This window comes from Scophthalmus maximus, chromosome 16, assembly GCF_022379125.1.
Source record: "Scophthalmus maximus strain ysfricsl-2021 chromosome 16, ASM2237912v1, whole genome shotgun sequence".
NCBI classification, from domain to species: Eukaryota; Metazoa; Chordata; class Actinopteri; order Pleuronectiformes; family Scophthalmidae; genus Scophthalmus; species Scophthalmus maximus.
Genome location: NC_061530.1, coordinates 63,027 through 90,987, shown reverse-complemented (window position 1 = coordinate 90,987; position 27,961 = coordinate 63,027). Strand labels below are relative to the sequence as shown.

At 41.3% G+C, this 27,961-nt stretch overlaps 1 protein-coding gene across 1 annotated transcript; it reads right to left on the bottom strand.

The window, feature by feature from the left end:
* Window positions 1-207: 207 nt before the first annotated feature.
* On the bottom strand, window positions 208-27,426 carry LOC118287974 (dapper 1-A-like). Its single transcript, XM_035613683.2, has 3 exons — window positions 26,929-27,426; window positions 7,006-7,135; window positions 208-5,625 (listed from the first exon to the last, which is right to left on the bottom strand). Exons 1-3 carry the CDS (start codon window positions 27,217-27,219, stop codon window positions 3,962-3,964), a joined length of 2,085 nt encoding a protein of 694 aa, XP_035469576.1. The 5' UTR covers window positions 27,220-27,426; the 3' UTR covers window positions 208-3,961.
* Window positions 27,427-27,961: the final 535 nt, after the last annotated feature.

Here is a 27,961-nt window from a genome sequence, read left to right as displayed (position 1 = left end):
CAGAGCAGTAGCAATAGTTGCACATGGAGACTAAATATAAATACTGCACAGTTAGTTATTGCACTTTAAGTGTATCCGTGAATTATTTTAAAGTGGATAACACCTAGCTCTAACACCTAGCATGATGCATTGAACAAGCTTCCCCTGACAAAACAACTGGTTGTTGCTTTTTTTGTAAAAAACACCCACAAGTTTTAGTAAGTTTTATTATGTATCTTTATTTTTCAAAACACATTTTATATATGCTTATGCATTTTGTCAAACAGATTTATTACAAAATGAAGCTGATAGTTAGTTGGATAGTGCATGTTAAATGATAATACTGTTGAATACTCAAAGTGACTTTGTAATGTTAAATAAATTCTCAGGCAAATCTTTCTTAGTCTACAAGTGCCCTTCTATTAACATTAAAACAATAGAAATTTACTTACTACTGAAAATTTTTCACAGCATCCTTCTAGAATACTTAGTCGTTGTAATTCTGGCATTTGATCTCATCAAAACTTTCTAAAGATAATCTAAATCTCACTGGTTTGTGTCATCTGCTATCATAAATGGCAAAAGATTATAGTCCATTTAGTTTGAAAGTCAGTTCTTCATCCAGCAAGGTTTACTATCTCAATAACAAATTCAAGTCATATTTGTCCATGTCTGACAGAAACATTTACTTCCACCCATTATATATGGAACAGCTGTATTTTTTATAAGGAAAACATGTATAATTGTAGGGTAATACTATTTTCAACAATACGATTCCGAAGTGCACAATAAGGAAGAGATGAAAAGGAGAAACCTGCATGGGAAAGTGTAAGAAAAAAGATCTTTTGGCAGCCGTCGCTCAGGAGGTACAGAAGACTTCCACAAATCGAAAAGATCGGTGGTTCAATCTATGCTTTAGGCAAGAAACTTACCCTAAATTGCCTCTGAAAACATACCCTTTAAACATGAAGTAGAATTTTTACTGATCTGAAATGCATTAACATGTGAATCAACAAGTCCTCATTGACAAAGCGTGAGCAAGAGAGTATACAAACATACTGTTGATACGGTTATAGGGATAGTTCAGTGATTTTGAAGTGGGGTTGTATGAGGTGCTCAAGAGGCTTTACGAAGCAGGGCTGCGACTGAAACGGGGTACTTGTGTGTCTGGTGATGACGTGCTGCGGTAATTTCCGGTTGCTGGTTTAACCTTTGTTTATCCACTGCTCATCTTTGTCTCTTTAAACACTGCTGTTTTCTCTAACTACAGGGCTAATTATTCACTCCACTCACCATGATTTAGTCTAATCAATCACAGCTCTCTCCCTCTTTTAGCAATTGCTTGCTAACTCAGCGTTTTTATGGTCTTATCTCTCTGTATCGTAGCTTAGCTAGTTAGCTTTAGTGAAGAACTGTGGCTTATCTCTCTCCCTCTCCTGCTCTCTGTGCTCGATGTTTAATTACTCCTTTGTCTCTTTTAGGAATAATGGTAAATGTAATAAGTCTAGTTTATGTGCAACAAAGGAAGCGTGGCTCCGCACCATGGAAAGTAAATCCTTAGCTAATACTGTTAGCCAGTCCCCGCTAGCCAGTGCAAGCCGACCCAGTGTAGCTCCCTCAGGTCCCCCAGCAGCCGACTGCCTGCGAGAAAGTGTCAGCGAAAGAGCCGCTAAGAAAACAACTCTGGTCATTGGCGACTCTATTCTCTGAGGTACGTGAAGTTAGCAAAACCAGCGACGATATAGTTAAATGCATTCCTGTGGCCAGAGCAGGAGACATTCAATCCAATTTAAAACTGCTGGCTAAGGAAAAACGTAGATATGGTAAAATTGTTATTCACGTCAGCAGTAATGACACCCGATTACACCAATCGGAGGCCAGAAAAAAAATGAATCAGTGTGTTCTTACGCAAAAACAATGACAGACTCAGTAGTTATCTCTTGACCGCTGCCCAACCTCACCAGTGATGACATGTGCATGTCATCCTTCAACCACTGGTTGTCGAGGTGGTGTCCAGTGTGAGCTTCATAGATAACTGGCAAACTTTTTGGAGAAAACCTGGTCTGATGCGGAGAAATGGCATTCATGCTACTTTGGATGGTCCAGCTCTCCTTTCTAGAAATCTCACCCAGCTAGACAGTCAAAACCGTTACAGTCCAGAGTTGAGACCAGGAGGCAGAGTTGCAGTCTTACACGTTTCTCTGCGCTTCTAGTAGAGATCTAATTGTTCAACTGTTCTCTCTCTCTTCTCTCTTCGTCTCTACCCCTCTTTCTGCCCACCTCACTCTCTACCCCATTTTTCTACTCTCGCCCCAACCGGTCATGGCAGATGGCCGCCAACAACTCAAGTTGTCAGGCAAGTCCACCTCTGCTACGGATTTCTTCCTCTTCCTGTTAAAAGGGTGTTTAAACTCCAAGGTTTTTCTTAAAGAAACGCAAACTGTTGGCGTTTCTCTCTAATATTGTGAGGTCTTGACCTTACTGTGTAAAGTGCCTTGAATCGATGTATGTTGTCAATTGGCACTATTCAAATAAAATTGAATTGAATTGTCAATGGCTCAGAGTTTGACCTACCCAGGGCACAAAATCACAGCTGAAGGGCTGTTCCTAATTAACAGGTGGTATTCGTCATTCAGTTAGAAAGGTTTGGTGAAATGGACTTGGATTACTCATACAAACAAGCCACACAAAAAAGAAAAAGAGACAAAAACACATTTAGGATAAAATATCTGAAAATGATCTTGCATGAGGACCAATGTCTTTAACTACAGTGGGTATATTTCAGAATAATCGGTCTGGTCAAAAACTAAAACCATGAACTACTGCCACCTCAGAGACAATGTCAGCATGGACTGTGACAAACTGGATCAGTAGGTGTGTATTTGTATGTGTGGGTATTTCATTAGAGTAGGTTACCCTTTGACAAACTTCCTCCAGACTTTTAGTAAACAATATCATTTACAATTTTAAATAAACATTTTTGAAACAAGTGGCAGATGAGGTGATAGCCATTTCCTCCATTGCTTGTTAAGGCTGATCTATCCAGCCTAAACAAGCCTTAACAATCCATCCAATCAATTCACTCAGAGGAGATCATAGAACTTCCATGAAGACATTGATTTTCATAGTTATGTATCACCATTTGATTTCATCTTCACAGAGTGTGGTTTACCATTCTATGTAGTCCAAAACTCTGCAGCTTATGTTCAACTCAGTAATAGAAAAAGTAATGAGATGTTCATTCATTCATTCAAATGCTCACAGGAGGATATTTGTTCAACACCTGCATTCTGAAAAACAGACGAAGCTATGGAAAAAAAATTAGATATAACAGTTACAAAGCACTGAAGTCACAGGCTTTTATGGTGTAAAATGAGCCACCTTCATGTTCCACGTGCTTCGCAGTGAAATTTTCTTTTTGGCAGAAGCAGAGTTGATAATTTTACCTGAACTAAGTCTCTTGTCCTCCAGATCAGTGGAGGTTCTGCTGATTTTACCTCAGTGTTCACCTTCAGGTCTGCCACCTGCTGTTCTAGAAATCAATGTCTTTTAAAATAGCAGGTATATTTAAGATGAATCTGTTTGGTCAAAAACTAAAACCATGAACTACTGCCACCGCAGAGACAATGTCAGTATGGACTGTGACATACTGGATCAGTAGGTGTGTATTTGAGTGTGTGGGCATTTCATTAGAGTAGGTTACCCTTTGACAAACTTTGAGTAATCCAGACTGTAGTACACAATATCATTTACGATTTTTTTTACAAATGGCAGATGAAGTGATTTTCTCCATTGCTTGTTAAGGCTGATCTAAATCCATCCAATAAATTCACTCAGAGAAGATCATAGAACTTTCATTAAAAATTTGATTTTCAAAGTTACGATTCACCAATTGATTTTATCTTCACAGATTGTGGTTTACCATTCTATGTAGTCCAAAACTCTGCAGTTTATGTTCCTTCAGTTTGGCCATTATTCCACTTCATACAGTTGTCATTACTTTCAGCGAACCAGTGCGGAAGCGCAGGATCTTCTTCTTAAGAGCATGTGAAGCCTTAATCTTGACAAAAGCTTTGGGCTGCATTGTTGCTCCAGGTGGGGCAAGAGGTGATGGGAGTGAAAGTTGGGGGGGGAGTTGTTGGGGCCAAACCAGACCACCACTTTCATCAGAGTCACTGGACAAAGAGCTGGAATCTGGAGAGTCTGCCTCGCTCATACTTGACTCAGACTCACGCCGACCTTGGTGAGGGTAGTCCTCACTGGGCTTACACAGTGGCACTTTGTCCCTCTCTAAGTGGCACTCCATGTCCTGATGATGCTGAGACTGGGGATGGTGGTGATTGCGGTGTGGGTAGGCATGTGATGCATGAGAAGAACGAGATTTGAGTGTTTTCCTTGCACATTGGTCACTTTGGTTTGAAGCTGAAGAGCCTTGCATTGGTGGCTGCATAGGTGGCTGGTCAGCTTCATCTTGGCTGAGCTCAAGACTGGACTGCCAGCGCCGGTAGCTACCACTTCCTTGCTGTTGTTTCTTGCTCCTGGATTGACTATTGCAGCTTCCCCTTCCACCGCTTCCGCTTCCTCCACCATCCCTCTCTACAGTATTGTACTTTCGCTCTGGAACCCTTTGTTGGCTGTTCCCTGACTGAGACCTACCTGCCTTCTTCCCAGTCTTCCTACTGGCACAAATTCTGTCTTCACTCAAATGACATTTCTTTGCGCCTCCTCGGCATCTGGAGGGTAGGATCTGAGATACTGTTGGCTGCTGCTCTTCATTATGATGGCTTTGTTCTGGAGAAAACATGCTTTTGTTGGGTTTAGGCACCCCAGAGCCCTTATGTGGGTTGGAGTGATGATGGGCAAATGCTCTGGTGGAGGCTCGGCAGGGGTTGGCTGGAATGTACTCTGCGTTGACAAGCTGCTCATCAAGAGATGGTGGATGGTGAGGCTTTGAATGAACTGGAACAGCCTGGTAGTTGAGGAAATGTTGGGGTGAATCAGTTTCACTATTGTTGGAGTCTTTGTTGGCTTGCAGCATACTGCAAGATGTATAGTCTGGCGAGGTTGAGCCGGACATGCTAACCATGGAGGCCTGCATGGGCTTGCGAATAAATCTTGGTTGGTACTGGACACTTTGAAGGAGGTGGTGGTGGTACGGGGGTGGAACCTCCTCTTCATTTAACTCTAACTCTAGATAATGCTCCTGGTCAGGGTTATGATATACCTTTGGCACAGTTCCCTCTGAACAGTGCGATAGAGTTGAGATCAGTTGAACAGACACCTGCTTTGGTGAATGCTGCTCCTCTTTGCAGCATAAACTGCTCTGCCTCACCACAGTGACAGCTCGGGCATAATGTGTGAGGCTGGTGTGGGGCTTGGAGGGCCGTATGGGTAAGGCTCGGCATTGGATCAGTCCGAATATATAAGTCTCTAACTTTTGGGCTTGTTGACAATCTTCAAGACTGGAATTAACATCTTTCATCTCCCGTAAGACATCAGTAACTGTGGCTTTTCTCCTTGTGTCTGAATGCCATGATTCTCGTGTCTCTGTCTCCCCTGTCCCCTCAGTGGCTGAGAGGGAACGTGGGCTCAAGGGGTTGTAATTTGATTCAAGAGATCCATTTTGCCTGGTTACAAGGGTCTCTCCTGACAAAGAAGCAAAGCAAACAAAAAAAATGATTGAAATTAATTGTTATTTAACATATCTGTAAAAGTATTCTCTTTTACACATTTTCTAAATATTCTGACCTGTGCAAATGGAAGACTGGGGTGAGTGTTTTCAATCTGCCAACACAACTACATCAAAGACCTACACAGAAGGTGTATTTACACATTGTGAACAATTACATTACTCCCCTAAGAATTTTAGATAGTTGTGTAGGCTTAAAGAGAATTCCACAGTTTGAAGGATTTCAAGAATAAAACCATGCTGCCATTATATAGTATCAAATAGAAACACCAAAAATCATACATTGTATTGAGGGTTAATTTTTATATTTAATGGCTTTTTTATAGTCATTACTAACCCTAACCCTATAATATCTGTGATTAATTAATATAAAACTAGAATGACACACAATGGAGAACATACCTATGCCTAGGCAAAACAACAATGTCTCTATTGTAATGGAAAAATAAAATGAAAAGGGAAGTAGCCTGATAATCGGAACCAAATTGTTCAAGCCCATACATCTACATACTTGTAATGATTCTCCCCCCAAGAACATTATATCTAGTGGACTTTTATTTATTTTTCTATTTCTTGGAGTGCTTAGTGTTTCTTTGCCTTGGTTAAGTTATCTTTGTTATCCCTTGTTTGTGTTTTCTTGAGTTTCCTGTTTTATTTTGAAGTCCCTTTCCTTGTGTTGCTCACTTCCTTTCCCATGTCTTGTTTCTGGTGTCTTTGCTTTACCTGTGTCTCCTGCGATTGTCTGCACCTGTTCCTAATGTGTCTCACCTGTGTTCAATGTGCTCCGCCCACCTTGTGTCTATTTAGTCTCTGTGCTTCCCCTTGTCTTTGTTGGTTTGTCTGTTATTCCCCCCCATTCTGTTCCTGTGATGTACTTCTTGTTGATTTCCCCCTGGCTCCTGTGATTTGCTACTGGCTACTTTTTGCTACATTTTGTGGACACTCTGAGTTGGATTTAGTTTTTCTTTACTTCGTGAGTTTTTTTTTCTTTTCAATTCATTAAAACATTTAAGTTTCACAACCTCTGCATTTGGGTCCAGTTCCTGCGTAGTTGTGACAATACTAGGATGTATAATAAAAACACAACACTAGTCGTTACAGGATTCTGAGTTATATCTTAAACAGAACAGCTGAAAAGTCACCAACTTCCCATTTGATGAATAGCATTGCAGTTGCTGTATTTTACACACACACACACACACACACATTACAGTTACAAAGTACTGAAATCAGAGGCTTTTACTATGTAAAATGAGCTGATGCTGTGTCCACCTTAAAGTTCCATGCTCTTTGCAGTGGAATTTTCTTTTTGGCAGAAGGAGAGTTGATCATTTTACCTGAATTGAGTCTCTTGTCCTCCAGATCGGGGCGAAGTTCTGCAGATTTTACCTCCGTGTTCACCTTCAGCTCTGCCACCTGCTGTTCTAAAGATGACTTTATACCCCAGGGTGTACAGTGGAGACTGTTCTAAAATAAACAAAAAGAGACAGAGCAAGAGTCAAAAGTTTGTGCTTTTGTGGGAAAGCGTGATTGAAATAAACATGGACACAATAGAGACACATTTGTGCACTCCATTTCCTATTTCCATTAATTCTAGTGCTCATCTCTCAGCACTTCACAATGTCTGTTCAGCAATATTTTTATATCAAATCTTATGTTATCTTCACATCCATGAAGCAAAGCTGGTTGTTGTTGATAATGTGACCTTTGTATCCCATTTTATATAAATTGTGTATAACATAGCCAAGAAAGAGCTAACATTTACAAAATTTAGGTTCCAAACCATCCTCATGAAAAATCACCTTTATTCATGCCTACAGTAACATACATAATGTGTTAAGAAATTACCAATGTATATGGGAACTGTCAAGAAAAGGTATAATATGTGTATTATTGCGGTGCCAAAAGGAGCAGTAAAACATTTTGCACCCGTTCAACCAATGTAAAAAGTTAGTCTGGAGCCCTACATGTATTTACATTACATGTTACTAACTTTGTGTTTTCTCTTTACCATAGTGCAGGTATCTCTGACTCCAGAGCAGCACAACTGTTACATTACAACAATACAGCTGTTGTCTCTCTCTTCTCTCCCCCACTTTCTGCCCTCCTCTCTCCCCCGTTTCTCTCCTCTAACCACAACCAGCCAGAAATTTCTTGCTGTTAAAAAGGAGTTGTTTTTTTCTCTAAGGTCGCCAAATGCTTGCTCATTGTGGGAACTGTTGGGTTTCTCTGTAATATTGTGAGGTCTCAACCTCACAATCCAAAGTGTCTTGAGATAATGTATGTTGTGATTTTGCGATATACACATGAATTTTAATTGAATTAAATTGAACTGTACTGGAATGCACATAACTACCAGGATGAGATGTGGAGAATGTGGACTCCAGTACAGTTCAACCTTCACATTCACAGAAAGTTATGGCCACATGTCCTTTTTAGCAAAACACTAACAATAACACCCCCCTCCCCTCCAGCAGCCCCTACACACAGTAATGCATCCAGATATAAGCTAAAAGAAGGGAACCAAATCTGTTTTGTAGGCGTTTTGTAGCTATCTAAACAAATGGAAGCAAAGACACAGAAGAGGAAAAGGAACAGGATCGACTTTACTGCCAAGAATCACTGACATTCATAAAAAACAGAACTGCTCGAATTGAAAGACTTTTCATTAAATAAAAACAACGTTTGTCATTAATGAGACAAAGACGTCAGATAACACCAGAGACACAGCAGCTGTTCAGCTGATTTCTATAGAAACCATCCAATGTTTAACCAATCCCACATGTTTCACATTTGAGACATCACCACTCCACAAATTCCAAAACCTGCTTACTGCAGAAAGTCAGTTATTTATGAGTCTGCCCTCTCACCGAAGAACTGCTGTAATCAAATAATAAATTAGGGAATTACAGTTGTTTTAAATTTAGATTGTACAAGTATTAGTTAAACTTGATCAGAATGGAAACCCTGGAGTAATAATGCAGGGGATAAAAACAACCATAAAGTGAATGTTACAGACTCAGCAGGGATATGTCTCTGTAATACTTATGTTTTCCAAGGAGAAAATTTCTATAAAACTGTTGTACAAATCAGAGCCATGACGATGCCAAACACATGGACAAGCATTTTTTCCCTATATGACACTGATAGGAAGAGAGCTGCAGGTCATGACATGAGAAATTTCCCCTTCTGTGCTTATTTTTGCCTTGCAGAAATAGATCAAATCTCTTATCACATAATCCCTGTTGGGCCGCAGCTATCGATTCATTTAGTAATCGAATATTCTATCGATATATCATTGATTAATTGAGTAATTGGATTAAAGATACTTTCTACTTATCAAAGAGCAAGCAATTATACAAAAGAGAAAGGAAGATATACCTCTTAAAATTAACACCACGTTTCTTTTTTGAGACAAATCTAATTTTTTAACTGCATATTATAAAATTATCAGTTAAAACTAAACCCATCTATTGGCATGTTCTGCCCCTGTGAACTGTTGAGGACATTGTCCCTCTGTAAGACTTTGGACTTATTGGGTTTTCTTTAGACTTTGGTTGTATTTAAACTAACTTAATAACTCTTGTGTTTTTGTTTATCAATGAACTTCTGATTCATTTATTTCTTCAAATAAGTTAGCACCCAGCTTCAAATGGCAATGTTAAAAACAACAAACCAAGCCAGAAATCTGGGTGTAGTCATGGACTCAGACCTGAACTTCAACAGCCACATTAAAATGATTACTAAGTCAGCCCACTAACACCTAAAGAATATATCAAGGATTAAATGACTTATGTCTCAGCAGGATTTGGAAAAACTTGTCCATGCATTCATCTCCAGCAGACTCGACTACTGTAACAGTGTCCTTACAGGTCTCCCTAAACAGTCAACCAGACGGCTGCAGTTAATTCAGAACGCTGCTGCTCGAGTCATCACTAAGACCAAACAAGTAGATCATATTACTCCAGTCCTCAGATCTTTACACTGGCTTCCTGTTTGTCAAAGAATTGACTTCAAAATACTAGTGTCGGTTTACAAAGCACTGAATGGTTTAGGACCAAAATACATTTCTGATGTTCTGCTCTGCGATGAACCATCCAGACCTCTCAGATCGTCTGGGACAGGTCTTCTGTCTGTCCCCAGAGTAAGAACTAAACATGGGGAGGCAGCATTCAGTTTTTATGCCCCACATATCTGGAACAAACTCCCTGAAAACTGCAGGACATATGCAACTCTGTTCATTTAAATCCAGTCTTTGTTTGCTGAAGACTTTTTTGTTTGCCGATGCCTTTCATTAAATCATTTCTTGTACTGCACTGTAACTTTTATCACCTGTCTTTTTCTCCTTTTACATGTTTTTATTTTCTCTTTTTAACTATTATAATTTAATGTGATTTAACCTCTTTCTTCCCAATTGCTTTTAATGTTTTATTTCAAGCACTTTGAATTGCCTTGTTGAAATGTGCTATACAAATAAACTTGCCTTGCCTTGATGTTGTGTATTATTATGGTAATTTCTTGGCAATCCCTAAAACATCCACTGACTGTTGCCAAATAATCTCTGCGTATGTGGGTGTACATTTATATTGTAAAGTCTTTTTAGGGTCATTGTTAAATGCAGATATGACTTTAAACGCCGGAGGGATGAGAATGACTCACAGCACTGGCTGTTTTTATCGAGATTGTGTAGAACAGCTTCAACAGCTTTTGCAATAGAACTTTTGTCACAGGTGACACAGAGGGCTCATCAGCTGGAGTGACCACGGTCTCATTACCCAACCCCCCAAGTCGTGGCATGTGTCGCTAGAACAATGTTTACACACTGCACATAGTGTTGTGTGATGCCGTCAACACCATTCTTTTGATTTCCATTTGTAGAGTCAGGGTTTTGTTTTTTTTCAGCGCACACTAGTGATGTAACCAGAACAGAAACTATGTCATTAAGTTGGTCCAAACGCGGTGAAAATAGTACTTGTATACGTCTACGTGTGTTGTAGTCTGTCCTCAAATGGTAAAGAAGAAGAATGCCTTCAAGCACACAGGAAAAATCAAAGTCAAAGATGGCAGCTGCTGCAACAATCGGTTTGCATAACCAAAGAATTTTTGCACAAACTGTCAGAAACAGTCTCAGGGAAGCTCATCTGCATGCTCGTCGTCCTCAACAGGGTCTCGACCTGACTGCAGTTGGTCGTCATAACCGACTTGAGTGGGCAAATGCTCACATTCGATGGCGTGTGGCACTTTGGAGGTGTTCTCTTCACGGATGAATCACGGTTTTCACTGTACAGGGCAGATGGCAGACAGCGTGTATGGCGTCATGTGGGTGAGCGGATGTCAACGTTGTGGATCGAGTGGCACATGGTGGCGGTGGGGTTATGGTATGGGCAGGCGTATGTTATGGACAACAAACACAGGTGAATTTTATTGATGGCATTTTGAATGCACAGAGATACCGTGACGAGATCCTGAGGCCCATTGTTGTGCCATTCATCCACGACCATCACCTCATGTTGCAGCATGATAATGCACGGCCCCATGTTGCAAGGATCTGTACACAATTCCTGGAAGCTGAAAACATCCCAGTTCTTGCATGGCCAGCATACTCACATGTGACATGTCACCCATTGAGCATGTTTGGGATGCTCTGGATCGGCGTATACGACAGTGTGTTCCAGGTCCTGCCAATATCCAGCAACTTTGCACAGCCGTTGAAGAGGAGTGGACCAAAATTCCACAGGCCACAATCAACAACCTGATTAACTCTATGGGAAGGAGATGTGTTGTACTGCGTGAGGCAAATGGTGGTCACACCAGATACTGACTGGTTTTTGGACCCCCCCCCCTCCCCGGACCCCACCAATACAGTAAAACTGCACATTTTAGAGTGACCTTTTATTGTGGCCAGCCTAAGACACACCTGTGCAATAATCATGCCGTCTAATCAGCATCTTGATATGCCACACCTGTGAGGTAGATGGATTATATCGGCAAAGGAGAAGTGCTCACTAACACAGATTTAGACAGATTTGTGAACAATATTTGAGAAATAAGCCTGTTGTGTACATAGAAAAAGTCTTAGATCTTTGAGTTCAGCTCATGAAAAATGGGGGCAAAAACAAAAGAGTTGCGTTTATAATTCTGTTCAGTGTAGTTCAGCTACGTCCCGACCACAACTTTATATTTAATGTGCAAGGGAGGAAACACCTCAAATTTGGCCAGGCACCTGAGAGACAGGCATCCTGATCTGTTTAAAAGAATTCAAGGTGAGTGAGTTTAAATTGATATTAACATCATACAAACTGTTTAACTTCTAATCCGGAGCCTGAAATCGGCCCTGCACCGAACTTACGATAGATCTACATAAAAACATTTCTTCAAGTTTCAATACAAGTTTCAACCTAACTATAGCTCAGTCATAATGTAAACATTTACTATCTTCTTGAAAGGCTTTATGGTGGGAGGAAAAAAATAGTTGTGGAAGGATTGTATCTCCTGGACAAGGAAGTGTGTGTGTGTGTGAGAGAGACTCATAAAAACAACAGCGTGGTAAACAACACACACGAAAGTCACCTTTGTCTTGAGACGCTGCAGGATTTATTTGTTGGGACTAACCTGCTCTGTACATTTAATGCTACAGTTAGCTTTGTTTCCCCAGACTTAGGTACTTTTACCGTTGTAACAATGGAATTGTTTAGAATGTTGTTGCCATACGGACACATTCGCGCCGCCACCTCTCTCTATCTCACTCACTCATTACACACACAAGTTACACACTGCTCCGTTCCCCACAGGAGATAGGCCACTCATATAACTGTACCTTAAAATGCTAACGTTATCATTACCAAGTGTCGGGGTCAGCTCTGTGAACTGGATGCAAAGACTGGATGCTTTCTGTTGAGATGCTGACGTGTTGACGTTGTGCTGTTGTGGTAGGTGAGGTCGGCTTTATAATGAATACACTGCAAACAAACGTTTTCAGTTACAAATGGTCCCAAACTTTGACAGTTAATGTTGTTTTTTCGGTCCTGTCTCGCCATCTCGCTCCTTGTTTTTTTCTCTCCCTCTCCCCTTTTTGGGAGCTGTCCACACTTAAAAATCCAGTCTTATCAACTCACATATCCACAGCAGGAACACATACACTGAGTAGTAGGTCATATGGATTAATCAAAGCTTCGAGGGAAAGAATTTGAATCAATGATTTTTTGAAATCGAGTTACTAAGATTTCAGTAAGTAGCAGTGGCTAATGAGGCACCCCAAACCTCAGATCAAGTCCAATTTTCTTAACACCTCTGAAAGCAGCAGAGAAGCTGTTTGGCAGAATTCATTTGAAGACTGGATGAAGAGAATATACATACTGAGACATACTAGTGATCCTGTTATATCACTCTGAGGCCCTATCTGCTTGTAAACCACATTGACCCATTTGATCTGCTAAGGATAGCATGCTATCTTGGAGCCATCTGATATCTTTGCACTCTTCTTCTCTTGCGATTCAGTGGTCTTTTTTTGCCCACAGCTCTGAATCTGAGATATAGCCGCGCCCCCTGATTTGCATATAAGAAATACAAATAAAGAGAGGGAAATAAATAAATGTGGCATTAGGAAATAAAAATCTCTGGAAAATAAATAAGGGTAAAACCTATTTGTTTATTTATATATTTATATTTCATTTATGTATTTATTGCCCCATTTATTTATGTCTCTTCAGGAAGCATCACCTTATCGTGGTGGAGAGGTTTGTGTCCCCCCATGAACCTGAGGGCTGTGTTGTCTGGAGCCTGGTGCAACCTGGTGGGGTTTCCCATGACAGAGTGGTCTCAGGCAAGGGGGCAGACTTAGTATGGTTCACCAAGACCCCATGAAAGAAAGTGGAAGAGGAAAGGAGACCCTGCCCGGATGTGGAGCACTACCAGTTAGATAGTAGTGCTCCACACTACTATCTATGTACAGCCTTGGTTCTGGAACCGTACTCCTGGATAGGGGTTGGACTCTATTCTTCTCTGGAAGTGCCCAGGGTGGGAGGAGCCTGGTGGGTGTGGGGACACTCACAAACCCCCGGCTGAGCTCCGCTGTGTTGGAGTTTACCCCAGTGGACGAGAGGGTCTCCTCCCTACATCTACGGGTGGTGGGGAGGTAAACTCTGACTGTTGTTTTTTGCATATGCACCAAACAGCAGCTCAGATTATTCAGCCTTCTTGGAGACCCTGAATGGAGTCCTGCATGGGGCTCCAGTAGGGGACTCGTTGTTCTGCAGGGAGACTTCAATGTCCAAGTGGGCAATGATGACACCTGAAGAGGCGAGATTGGGAGGAACAGCCTCCCTGATCTAAACCTGAGTAGTCCTTTGTTATTACACTTCTGGGCAAGTCATGGATTGTCTATAACGAACACCATATTCAAACATAAGGATGCTCATAAGTATAAGTGGCACCAGAGCACCCCAGGCCAAAGGTCGATAATCGAAGATCTTCCACTCACACATCCAGCGTAGCTTTCCTGGCATCCCTGTGGATGTTGGGGGCATTGAACCCATGTGGGCAATGTTCAAAGCTTCCATTACTGAACCTGCAGCGGCTAGCTGTGGTCTCAGGGTCATAGGTGCCTACAGGGGCTGTAACCCTCGAACACCGTGGTGGACACTGTTGGTCAGGGAAGCTGTACGACTGAAGAAGGAGTCCTTCAGGGATATGTTATCCCAGAGGACCCCGGAGGCGGTTGCAAGGTACCGATGGGCCCGAAGGGCTGCAGATGGTGTGGGAGAAGTTCGGAGAAGTCATGGAGAAGGGCTTGAGGTCGGCACCAAGGTCCTTCTGGAAAACCACTCAGCACCTCAGAAGGGGGAAACAGGGAACCATCCAAGCTGTGTACACTAAGGATGTGACACTGTTGACCTAAACTGAGGAGGTAATCGGGTGGTGTAAGGAGCATTTTGAGGAACTCCTGAATCCGAACAACACATCCTCCATTGTAGGGGCAGAGCTGGAGGCTGATGGAGGATCATCATCAATTTCCCTGGCAGAGGTCACTGTGGTAGTCCAACAACTACTTAGGGGTTGTGTTAGTGGAGACGTCTCTTCAACATTGCGTGGGAGTCTTTGACAGTGCCCAAGGAGTGGTAGACCGGGGTGGTGGTTCCCCTGTTCAAAAAGGGGGACCAGAGAGTGTGTGCCAATTACAGGGGTCTCACACTTCTCAGACTCCCGGGTAAAGTCTACTAGTCGAAAAAAATGTGGATTCGCTCCTGGACGTGGAACAACGTACCAGCTCTTCACTCACGCAAGGATCCTGAAAGGGGCCTGGGAGTATGCCCATCCAGTCTACATGGGTGTTGTGGCTCTGGGTTAGGGTTAGGGTTGTGACGAAAAGGGAGTTGAGCCAGAAGGCAAAGCTCTTGATCTACCTGTCAATCTTCGCTCCTACCCTCACCTATGATCATGAAGGATGGGTCATGACCATAAAAATAGATGGCGGATACAAGCGGCCGAAACATAGAAAGAAGCAGTTGAGGTGGTTCCAGGCATCTGGTAAGGAATCCCCTAGGCATGTCCAGCTGGGAGGAGACCTCGGGGAAGACCCAGGACTAGGTGGAGAGATTATATCTCCACACTGGCCTGGGAACGCTTCGGGATCCCCCAGTGAGTGATGGTTAATGTGGCCCGGGAAAGGGAAGTTTGGAGCCCCTACTGGAGCTGCTGCCCCCTGCGACCCGACCCCAGATAAGCGGTGGAAGATGATTTACTTATTTATGTAGTTATTAATTTATTTAATATTGGCTAAAACGGAATTCCATATGTTGTCGCTTCCTCTGTTAAGGTACAGGCAGACTTTTGACCGTTTAACTTGGTCCATGTTTCACTCTGTGGCTCATACGTTAGCATGCATGCTAAGAGATAGCTATCAAAACACAGGCACAGTAACGTTGATGCGTGAGGTATATTAAAATATATATATTTTAGGAACCGATAAGCAGAATCGAAATGTAACTTTTTCTCACAGGTAACCGGTAACACTACTCTGTCCTTACTCGTTTCGCTGCCTCCCTCTCCTCGAAGGCGTGTCGCCTACAGTGTCTGGTCATGTCAAAATAAAAGCCCTTAAAGAGTTGTGTAATTGCGACTTTGTGACATTTCATAAAATTCTGTAGGAGCAGCGGCGGGCCGGAATGGATGGATGTTACTGAGTGAGTTTGTGAGAGTCAAAGTCTGTGCATATATGGCGGCTGTGGCTCAGGAGTATAGTGGGTTGTCCACTAAGCAGAGGCTCTGTGGTTCGATCCCCCCTTCCCCCAGTCCACATGCCAAAGTTTCCTTGGGCAAGACACTTCACCCTAAATTGCCTCTGAGCCCAACCAGTGCAGTCAAAAAGTTATCAACAAACAATATTTGTTGTTGACCCTTTAAGTGATCGGAAGTTAATTTGAAGTTAAGTAAATAAATAAATAATCAAAACAAACAATTAAAATAATATAGTGGTCATATTAATAATTAAGGAAACTTTAATGTTGTTATAGGAATATGGGTCATATGATGAAAGAGTGGAAAACTGAGGCAGTAAATAACACCAACGGTCAACACTTTCATCATTTGAACTTTGACTGGAAATGTGGTATGGTGAAGAGCAACAGGCCAGAAATGAAGGCCCCAAAAAACAGGCTGCACCACTGTAGGAATTTATGGGAATAATGGTGAGTGGGTGGAACATATTTGTGGCTGTTCAGTGCTTGACAACCTCAAGACAAGAAAAATAAAGAGTTGTTGAATTTTCTAACAACCAACAACAACAACAATACCAGAAGAAGCATAGTGCTAATTAAATAGGGCCTGAAATTGACCTTGGGGTACGCAACAGTGAATTATCAGAACTGAAACTGATTTAAGTTGCATATGAGGAAAAATTATTCTAAGGCCCCAGGATTTTACCGGGGGCCTGTACTGCGAAGAAGGTTCAACATACCCAGGATATGTTTAAGTTATCTGGCTTAACTAAACCTAACATTGGCTATTAGCCTGTGCTACGACGCTGGTTATCAGAAAGATTATCAAAATCAACATTATCAACATCAGATCTGAAAGTGGTGATCGGAACAAAGCAGAAAACATAAGAATTCCTGCTGGGAGTAAACTAAAATTATTTTCCAGGAGTATCACCATTTTGGAAAAAATCATGCTCATCTCACCTTCAAAATGTTCAACATCAGGGAATAACTAACCACTTCTTATCATAACTACCTCTAAGATAGAGAAATCAAAATAATAAATCAATTTTAAATCATATTTCACATGAAGAATAGTTGCTCCAAATAGAAGCCTTTCTACTACATGCCATCCTTTCTACTGTGTGTATGTGGTTGCATACATGTGCATACAAAATGAAGCAGGGCTCATGTCAGGCACCCACTGTATAAAAGGGGCTGTGTGTGGCTTTAAGCAGCTACTTATGTAAGACCAGACTGACTCAATGGCTGCCTTTCTTTCCTTACGTGAGTGCACATTCACTTGCACAAGCTCATGCCTTTGTGTAGACTGACATGTAGTTATCCATGAATGCGCACACTCATGCATGTACACATGCACACTTTCTAGAACTATCGCAGCCTTAAGCTGTAAAACTAACAGCTGGAGTGGGTTTTTCTACAGGGGTCAAACTTTAAAGACTGTATCCCAGACAATTAACACTATATAGTCTAGTTATCTTCAGCGGTACGTAATATTTGGCAAGGACGCAAATTTCTATCCTCCCTCCACTGAAAATCTTTTTTCTTAAAAATATGGCTAGTCTGTTCACACGCTTGATGCTCTTACAATGATAAGAATCAATTGCCTGAAATGAACAGCATTCTGAAAGAATGTCATTGCATGATCTGTGTTGGTGTCAATAAGAAGGCGCAAAAATAAAAGTACTCAAGAAAGGTAAAGATCAGGATGAAAGTAGTATTTAACTTCTAAAATAAGACGGTTTGAGTAACGGGGGAAATGAGGGGGACTGTACACATTGATTATTGGGAGTAAAGTTTTCAGTGAAAACAAACAGACTTAAACCGATAGATTCTCTCATCACACACAAAAAAAAGAATGACACATTGTATAGTATAGTACATAGTATTTGAATACTGTGAATGGCAGGATTAAATGGGCAGTAAGTGGTTTTCGAGAAAGCCTTCTCACTGACAACAAACTTTTCCACTTATTTTTCTTCTTCCTCAAGTCAACTCGCTGTCCCTTAGCTGCCCCACGAAGCCTGCTCAGCTGACTTTTCACTCTGTTGCAAGCCGAGACAGCCACACTCACCACAGAGTGCAAAATGACCATCACCAGAGCTGGGAAGCCAGACGGATTGTCAACACACCGGTCACACTGACGGGACCCATGTAAGTGGCAAACATATCTTGGCAGGGATAGTTTAGCTGATGTGTTTATTTTAAGTTTGACCATCGTGTAAACTTATTGTTTATGTCGACTGTTGAGAAGTTCCTTATCTGTATTGCTGCAGATCACCTGAAGGACATGTCTGTTTTAATGCTGCAGGATACTGTTCAAAGTATTACTGTGACTGATTGGTTTTACGCCCGTTCTCCAAGTGATAAAATTACAATATATAGTTACTTTATTTATCCCAAGCTGGGAAATTCCAGAATCTCACACCAGTGCATTGTACCACGTGAAAAGCTGATCTGCACAGTCCATTTCTGGATGGCAAGTTAGCTTTGCTATCATGTGTTAGCACAGTGGGCTTTTTACAACACCTGACCAAGACTACAACTCAAGCTGTGGCCCTGAGTTTTTAAACCCCACTGTGTGTCTCTCAGAGGAATCTCTTTCTCTCTCTCTCTCTTCTCCTCCTACTAACCACCAATACACACATTTAAACATGTGTTGTATCACTGTAAAGCTAGCTGTAGCTAACGCTATCGCCAACATGCATTACAGAATCCATCAACCACATGGGCGCTGAATAGTTGAGCACACACACGCGCCCACACGTTTAGATTAGCGGTCGCTAACATCACGTAGTCTATGCTATCTAGTGCACAACACCCACACACACACACACACACTTGTCAATTTATGCTTGTGTACAGTTTATGTTTGTAATTGTATCTTCTCTTGTTTATCAGTTGTACTGAGATTGATGATAGATGTTTGTGTTATTTACATACATTTCATTCATTTAGCAGAGTGTGCAACGGACGCATTGAAGGGATTCTGCTGTCGTGATATCAATGGGGAGCGTGTTCCACCATTGAGGAACCAGGAGAGAAAATAGACGTGGGGGGAAGGGTTGACCACTTTCTGGATGTAGGAAGGGCCCTAGCTATTCGTAGCACGGTAGGCAAGTACCAGTGCCTTGAATCAGATTTGAGCCACCACCTCAAATCCGAAGGTGGTGGCTCGAATCCAGTGCAGGGCACAGAAGGACGGTTAAGTGTGGGAGAATTTTGGTAGGTTGAAGACCAACCAGGCTGCTGCATTCTTGATGAGCTGAAGAGGTTGGATGGCACATGTAGGCAGACCAGCTAGGAGGGAATTGCAGTAGTCCAGGGGTGAGATAACAAGAGCCTGCAACTGAATCTGCAGGAGCTGGTCATCACTGTGATATTTGCAGTGAAGGACAGCTGGTCGTCCAGTGTCAAACCCAGGTAACTTGCAGTTTTAGCAGGGGTCAACACAGACATCTCAAAGGTGATGGAGGGGTAATTGGTAAGAGACACCTTCCCTGGGAGGAAAAGCATCTAGTTCTTGTGCAGATTGAGCTTCAGGTGGTATGTCGACATCCACTGAGAAATGTCAGCCAGACATGCAGAGATTCGTGCTGCCACCTGGCTTTCAGATTGTGGAAAGGACCACATGAGTTGGGTGTCATCTGTGTTGGGTGTCATCTGCGTAGCTTTGGTAGGAAAAGCCATGTGAGTGAATGACAGAGCCTAATGACCAGGTGTACAAAGATTCTGTAAATTCTGTGAATGTTATTACCATGGAAATACAGAAAAACATTTAATTTCATTAAACCTTGAATATGAAAAGGTATCACTTCACTACCTGATTAACATAACGATTTTAGAGTTCTACTCCTGAAACAAAATCATTACAGATGGATGGACAGACAGACTGAACTATGAATGACTATATCCCCCGGCATATAATGCAGAGGGCATGATAAATACCATACAATGTAATTTTTGTCATGTTTGCCACAGAGTAACCAGTACAGCTTTGTTTAAACCAAGTGGCAAGCCACTGTGGCGTCACCTGTTGCTTTGTGGTTTTTAAGCGTCGAGTTTCGCATTGTGATCAGCACCATGTTGGGTTTTTTCCAACTGGACATAGAATTGGGTGGGTCTGACTGAGAGCTCGTCCACTGTGCCCACCTACACCTGCAACCATGCACCGATTGGACGAACCAGCTGTCAATCACATAGTATCCACGATCATGTGCTTCATTGCCTATTTTACTCTAAATGAGACCACAATTTACAAAATGAACATCATGCTGTATTGAAGAAGACCTCAAACTAGCAATTGAGACCATAAACTCCTCAGGAAATTGTTAACTGACATTATAAATTAAGTTAGAATTAGGGTCCTTTTCTCATAGACTTCAATAAACTCCGACTTCTTTTTTCTTTTTTCAACCTCTACTTGTCATTCCAGAGAATACAGGCTTCAGGCATTTTTTGCATTGGCTTAATTTTTCGGACCCTGTGACTACGTCCATTTTATACACAGATTTAAACCAGCTGTGAAGGTAATATAACACTGGGCCAAATGTGTGTGCAGTGTGTAGCACATCTACCAGTCACCGGTATGATAAGAGCATATGACCCACACAATTTTCTATAGGACAGAATAGAAAAGTGCAATATAAATACAGTCCCTTTATAGACAACTATGAAATGAAACATAAATTGGAACAGCTGAAGTTGAGGAAGTTGGCAGCTGCTGTGCGCTATACAGTCAAAAGCATTTGAAGTGAAAGTACTGCAGCACAGTCAGAGGACTTTTGGAGGAAATTAATAAACCAGACTGTGGACGTCCGACTTTGGAGTCCTGGTTTCTTGGTATCAGGACCAACACTGCCCAGGATCTAGCCTGGCGTAGTCAGACTAATACTCATTATTAGTATTAGTCTAGGACCTCTGGGTTAATTTTAGATTTCCAAGAGGTGTTACCCAGGGACGCAGAGCAAAATGCCTCCGGCCACAATTGGATAGCAATGAATCATGTGACATCTGTTGAGTGACGCAGAATTGTCAACGGACTAGAGCAGAGAGGAGATGTCTGTGATGATGATTCCACAATGACTTTGATGAGTGTTGCTGACTTTGTGGGAGACATTTGAAAGATATCTATTGCTGAGATTAAGTGTTGTAATATTGAGCCACAAAGTTACGGCAACTTAGTGGGGCATAACAGAGGTTACACACAATATATATATCACAGAAATACCCGCGAAATGCATCACAACACACAATACACACTCTCTTCATGAACACATTCCCCATAATAATGAGAGTTACGGCCATCCCGTAACATGTATAAACGTACCTGTAAAATGTAAACAAAGCTCAGGACCCCAAATTTCTCTAAAGGGTTTGCCCAAAAGGTGCCTAATGACAACGTAACCCAAAATAAAGGGGAATTTACAACAATATCGGGTACTTTTAGTCAAATGCTCGTTCATTAGCATTAGCCTTGGTTGTTAACAAAAGTCTGTGTCGTGGTTTAAACCCCGGGCATTATCAGATAATTGGTTGTGATTGGACTGGCTAGCTTTATGCTGAAGAGAAATCACTTCCCAATGGAGTGGATCCAGACCGTATTCTGGCAGAGCAAATGAAATGAGCTCCCAGAATTTGTCTGGGTCCCAGGCTACACACAATCCACCAGTGAATGTCTTTCAGCTGACTGTTTGTCAGAGTAAGATGGATCTGTTTGAAAAAAATGAATCCCTATATTGATTGCCATACAAAATCCCATTCAGTGTCATTTGCTGCCTCTTCATTTAAGCCAGACAGTGAACACATGGTGGGGCTTACTGTATTTTCCTTGAATCAAGAACATAGACTGGGTTGTGCTGTCTGCTTAACCCATGGCAGTGGTCTGTGCTGACCAATTTGCCAAATGAGCAATGTTCAGTAAGGCATGTTTCTGATTAAATTATCCGTTTTCTTAAGTTTCTGAGAAAGGTGTTGAAGCTTCAAGAAGTATTCATATTCATATTCATATTTATATAGTCAAGTCAAGTCGGTTCGAGGAGGTGCAGCTCCGGTACCACACAGAGATGCAGCTGGTCAGGATGCTCTTGATGGTGCCCCGGTAGAATGAGCACATGATGGGTTGGGGGGTTCTTGCTCTCTTCAGTTTGCGGAGGAAGTAGAGGAGCCACAGGGACTTCTTGGCCAGTGATGCAGTGTTTATTGCCCAGGAGAGGTCCTCACTGATGTTCACCCCCAGGAATTTGGTGGTGCTCACACTCTCCACAGCAGCACCATTGATGGTCAATAAAGTAGAGTAGTTCAGCGTTTCCAATAAAGATTTTGAGGGACCTTGGACCCTCAAGGGGGGTCCGGGGCCAAAAAGTGAGCGTCTTATGTCTAAATAAATCTAATAAAAATAAATGTATTTAAAAAATACCAGATACGGTCTTTGACTTGGACTTTCACTAAATGTTTCGACAGACCGCTTGTGTTACCGCCTTTACTCAAAAACATTTGTTACACTTGTGGCAACGTGCGTTGTCTCTATTGATGTAGTACTGCAAGAATTACTACAAGACTTTTGACTGGTTCACTCTCTGCGCCATCGTCAATGTATGGGAAACCCTGGTAGTTAAATTACAAGCTTTCCACATAGCTGCAAAGGTAACAGCTGGAGACTGTATCTGACTGTTGGCTACTGAAGCCATGGTGAATCATTGTGTTGCTCAAAATCAATACAGCAGCAGCTGCTGAAGAAGGGAGAGTGTTACTGTTTACTTTCCTCATCATGTTAAATCAGCTGCTCTGCTGTTCAAGAAGCACCTCTACACTCATGAACCTGTCTGCGTTATCACTTCAATATTACTGCAACTTCACTAATGACCAACATATAAATTGTCTGAATTCCTTTAAGATTTCTGATATGTTCCCAATACTGCTTTTCAGGTCAACTTATTGTGATAATCTTTGGTTCTTAGAAGTTGCTTGTGAAGATTTTTCACTTTTTTCCAGGTATGTGTCTGCATAGTACTTATATGAAAACGTATACTGTATGGATATGCTAAATGCTATGTATAAACTCATCATTAATAGTTATAGATACAGAGTTTGATGATGTCAAACTAGGTAGATACTGTATGACAGGGTTGGTACTGATATGACTGCTGTATCTTACAGTATGATGGTGTAGTAAAGATGTGATGAGATCAGATCATTTTCTGTATATAGTTATGGGATTTCATGTGTTCATATGCAGAAAGTATTCTGATCCCTTCACTTTACTCTGCAGTCTATTTTACTTTAAATATATTTTTTTAAATTTTTGCACATCAATATACATACAATGAATTGCCCATTTTTTGCAAATTCAAAATATCAAAACTTGTATTCGATTGTATACGAAAGTATTACAACCCTTAGTTCAGTACTTGGTTGTATTTTATTGGGCATTTAATTGATTTTTAATATGCTAGTTAATAAATCAGTATTATCATTTTTTTATTATTTTCATGTATTTATTATTTATTTTTTGTTTTATTATATTAACATTATCATTTTAAAATAATTTATATTCTTCTTTTATGCCTTTATTTCTTATCTCACAATTCTATGGAAAGTGATGTGATGTACATTTAATAAGATGTAATGTAAACTGATTTGTCCCATGACATACAAGGCCACAGTAAAGGTTTTGCTGCTCCTCCAGCTGGTGTTGGCTGTCACATGGCTGTCAGCAGCTCCTGCTGAGGATTAAATACACCTCCTCACTCTCTTTCTCACACAGACACACACACACACACACTCATTCTTTCTCTGCCTGGCTCTGATTCTGCCATCCTTAAAATAGTGCTCCTTAGCCAGTATTATTGACATTGTACACCTTGTTAACCTATTGAGCATGGTAACATTAAAACAAAGGACAGCTGAGGTTTTACTTGAATTTAATTTGTTTCACACAAATTATATTTTAATATCCAAGTATTTGTCAAAATGCAATTTATCACTGTCACGTGGCGGTTTGAGCCTCCCCATAGACGGTGGTGTATGCAAGTATTTCCTGAAGAGCTAGAGGAAAAAGAAACAGCAACCTCAGAAGCTAAAGAACCATGTGGACTGACAAGGTAGATTAATGATACAGGTAGGCCTGGGCAATTTTTTTCCATTTCAGTCGATATCATGATATAAATCAAATTACTGTACTGTCCCATTTTAATTAAGTGAGGTGTGAAGATATAAGGTTTATTTTTGTTTAAATATTATTCATTTTCAGTCAGAGGTTAAACATGACAATTGTTCTGTAGAACATTATGTTGTAGCGTACCCTAATAACAAAGCTATGACCTTTGCTCCTTCTGCTGATTCTTTTATTAGGAACGGAACACAGGCTGCTGTAGGCCATAGCCAAAGCTAAAAGAAACATAAAACAGACCGAGATCACAACGTGGTCATTTTTAGGTCTCACTCATCTCACACTAACTCCCTGACCTCGCTCTCAACTAGAGCTGCAACAGTTAATTGATTAATAATCGATTACTAAATTAATTGGCAACAATTTTGATATTCTACGATTTCAACTTCCTAAGTGTGAATATTTTCTGGTTTCCTCCCTCTTCTATGATAATCTAAATACCTTGTGCGTTTGGACAAAACAAAACATCATATTGAGATTTGGGAAACACGATCAACATTTTTCCCCATTTTATGGACCAAACAACTAATCGATTAATGAAGAAAATAATTGACAGATTAATTGATTATGAAATTAATCATTAGTAGCAGCCCTACTCTCAACTAGCAGTAACAAGAACACCTGCCTACCTTGGCTCTCTCTGCCAATCACAGTTACACAGACTCACACAACTCAATGCCATAGGTAGCTAAAGGTACTGACAGGCTCCGAATATGTTCACTGACATCTTGTAAAACTCAGCAACTGACATAAATTTCCAAGTTTCAAATTTCAGCCCTATCTGAACACAATCTGAACACAACACAACATTCATAACACAGAATCTCCAACAACACAAACATGAACATGTAACCCAGTCCATTACAATATTGTCTCTCTTCACTCCGTGTATAACTGGGGAACTGCCGCCTGAGAGAAATGTTTACAGCCTGGGAGTTGGTAATCAGTTGGTAACTGAATAATTACTTTAATCAGCCGCTTAAATCCGACATTTTTGACCATGCTTACTGGCATCATGTCTTTTGTGATATCACTGTCTCTTAATTTTTTGTCATAAGGCATGGCGCTGGAGAAAGAGGACACTATGGACTGTTGATGTTGCACAGGTATCATGCTGGTTGTTTTAGGGGGGCCACCAGCACTTGCTTGGGTCTGGGGCTGTAAAGTCTTACATTGTGCTGTTGAGGATGGCACTTCTTCAGTGGATTTTGACCACTGCTGCTGAATAATAATAATTATTATTCATTTATTTTTACGAGTGGAGATTGGTCTCCGTCTTATCTATGGATGGGAACAGAAACCCGGTATTAAAACGGGTCCGTGGGCTAAATTATTAAAGACCTTAGTATCAATAAGCTCCGACATTATCAGTGCTGCTCACAGTTTTGAATAAATCAATGCTTTCGTCGTTGACAAATTTTTCGTTATTTTCAATCCTGAGGAGAGATCCGTGTCACAGTAGGCGGGGCCCGGTCTCAGTGCCTGACACCCAGCATTCCTGCTCCAAGTGGCGATGGCAAAGAGCAGACCGGTCTAAAGTCTGGTTGTACTTCACCAAAATCAACGGAGACAATGTTCGACCAATCTGTTGAAACATGTAGTGAAAGTGTTAAAGATACATCTTAACCCGAAGCCCATTCACAGCTGCAGCTAGTGGGAGGATGACTGAGGAGAGGGTAAATGCGAGCCACCTCGCTCTACCCAGTACCTGGTGAAAGTCATAAAACAGTAGAGTCCAAGGGCTTTAGGTTACAGTGTCAATATATTTTGAGTTGTGTTTCTATTTTCCTTTGAAGTGTTAACATACTCAACACAAAACATCATGTACTTTATATTATTCACTTGTTCAAAATAGTACAGAAAAACAGTACAGAATGAGTGATAAAACAGATGTCCATTCTAACCTCATTTTGTTAAATATTTTTCTCCTAAAAAGGAAACCAATAAGAGTAGCGGCTCACAAATTTTTTATCCTGCATGTTCACTTCACCCCACTGCTTCTTCAATTCCTTTGACAACGTCCTCTTCGGTTTCTTTACTGACTCTGCCATGATGTCCATACTGAGTATACCGAGCTTGATTTTTCTTATACCTAGCTGCCTTCTTTGGCTCAGGTTGTTGGTATATGAAAAAAAAAGCAAGTCGCAAGTGTGTACCAGGCATTCTTGGAGCGCTATTGCAATGAAAGAGACTCCATTCTTCCTATAATACATTTTTGACTTTGAAGATGTTATTTCAAGGTTAAAAAAAATACATAGTTTTGCTTTAATATGTGTACTAAATTCCATACCCATTTGTTTAACAGTTTGAGTTAGTGTGCAACTGAGAACCAAAAGTGTGAACCTCATGACGGCACTATACGAAATGTCAGTTAGCTTCATTTATTTTCACTGATGATTTCCACAATTAAGTCTCTTGACAAAAGCCCCAGATCGGAGCATACTAGGCATTTGATCTGCAGTCCCAAATCCCTATGTAAACTCTTTAAAGATGCAACTGGAGAGGCTCGTTGTATCTGCTGCATTCTTTCCCAGGAAAACATTTGTCTCACCACATACAGAGCTGAGACCCACCATCCTCAGAGGAAACTGGAGCTATCTTGGATAATATCAATGGCTGCTTTACATCTTACAAGTCAGAGGAGAAATATGTCATCCCTTGGTAAATATATAGAAATGTTTTGTCACAGCTGGCACGCTACCCACTCTACTTGCAGCAAACTCACAAGCCAATTCACATCTGACAAAAATAACTCTTTAACTTATGATCAAGCTGCGGGGTCCAGGGTCACATTGCAGTGCTCTTCCTGTGTAAAGTTTTAGGGCGTTTTACAAACGTATCCACCAAAGAACAGTCAACAGACAAACAGAACTTACAATTTGGAGCCCGGGGCCAGATGCATGCGACGCGTTGCAGTCTGATGCGTCCAGGGCGCAGCGTGCAGACCGTCGAGTTCCCCACGGCGGACGCCCGGTAACAGTCGAGTCCCCGAGGCAGAGAGCGCTCAGCACCCTGCATTCCTGCCTCTGTTTGAGCAGCTCCAGCTCACACAAGCCGGCCAGACTCGCCTCCAGCCTCTTCTTATTTCGACTGCGCTCTGCTTCCATGGGCAGAGAGAACGCTTGGAATATGACTCCAAAGGAGCCTGGTAGTTCTTGTAAAGACATATAGTCTCCCGTTTTCTTTCCCACTGTCCGAACAAATGGAGGCTAAATGAATCCACTAAAGGCGTTCTCCACTCTCTTTGTTATCCGGTAACCTACAGTGAAACGGCATCGGCTGCTGGCTTCGACTGCTTAACTCTCTGTCGCTGTCGGACTCGGACCCATTCCCCCCTTCCAGCCTGCGCTCTGCTGCGCAGTCTCACGTGTCATTTGTTGGCCCTGACACACAAAATCCACTGAGATCACTTTTGTCTCATTATACTGCCAGGCTGACTGAACAACAACAACAACATAAATAATAACTTAATATAATTCCATGAAAGATGTGTGTTTATAGTTTTTACTGTTATTACAATCACTTCGGTATCAACAGTAAAGTGAAGGATGTTATCCACAATGGATTTATAAGCACTGCCTCTGTGGAAACATGTAGCAGCACAGACCTACAAAAGGAAATATATGACTCGTCATGGCTTACAGTCCACACTATACATATTGTTCTATGTTCTATCTGTATCTCTACATACAAAACTTATTACTGTAGATTTTTATTCTAGCTGAGTTCCCTGTGTAAATGACTGAAAATTCTATTTGCCCACCTTAATCAGTTTAACAGTAGAAGGAGAAAATGTGGTTACAAATGGTAGAAGAGAATCTAAGACAATGGGCTTGGTCAGAGTATAAGATCTAAAGCACTTTCTAAGGAAAGTCCTGCAGTACCCCCTGGTGGCCCAAACCGAAAACA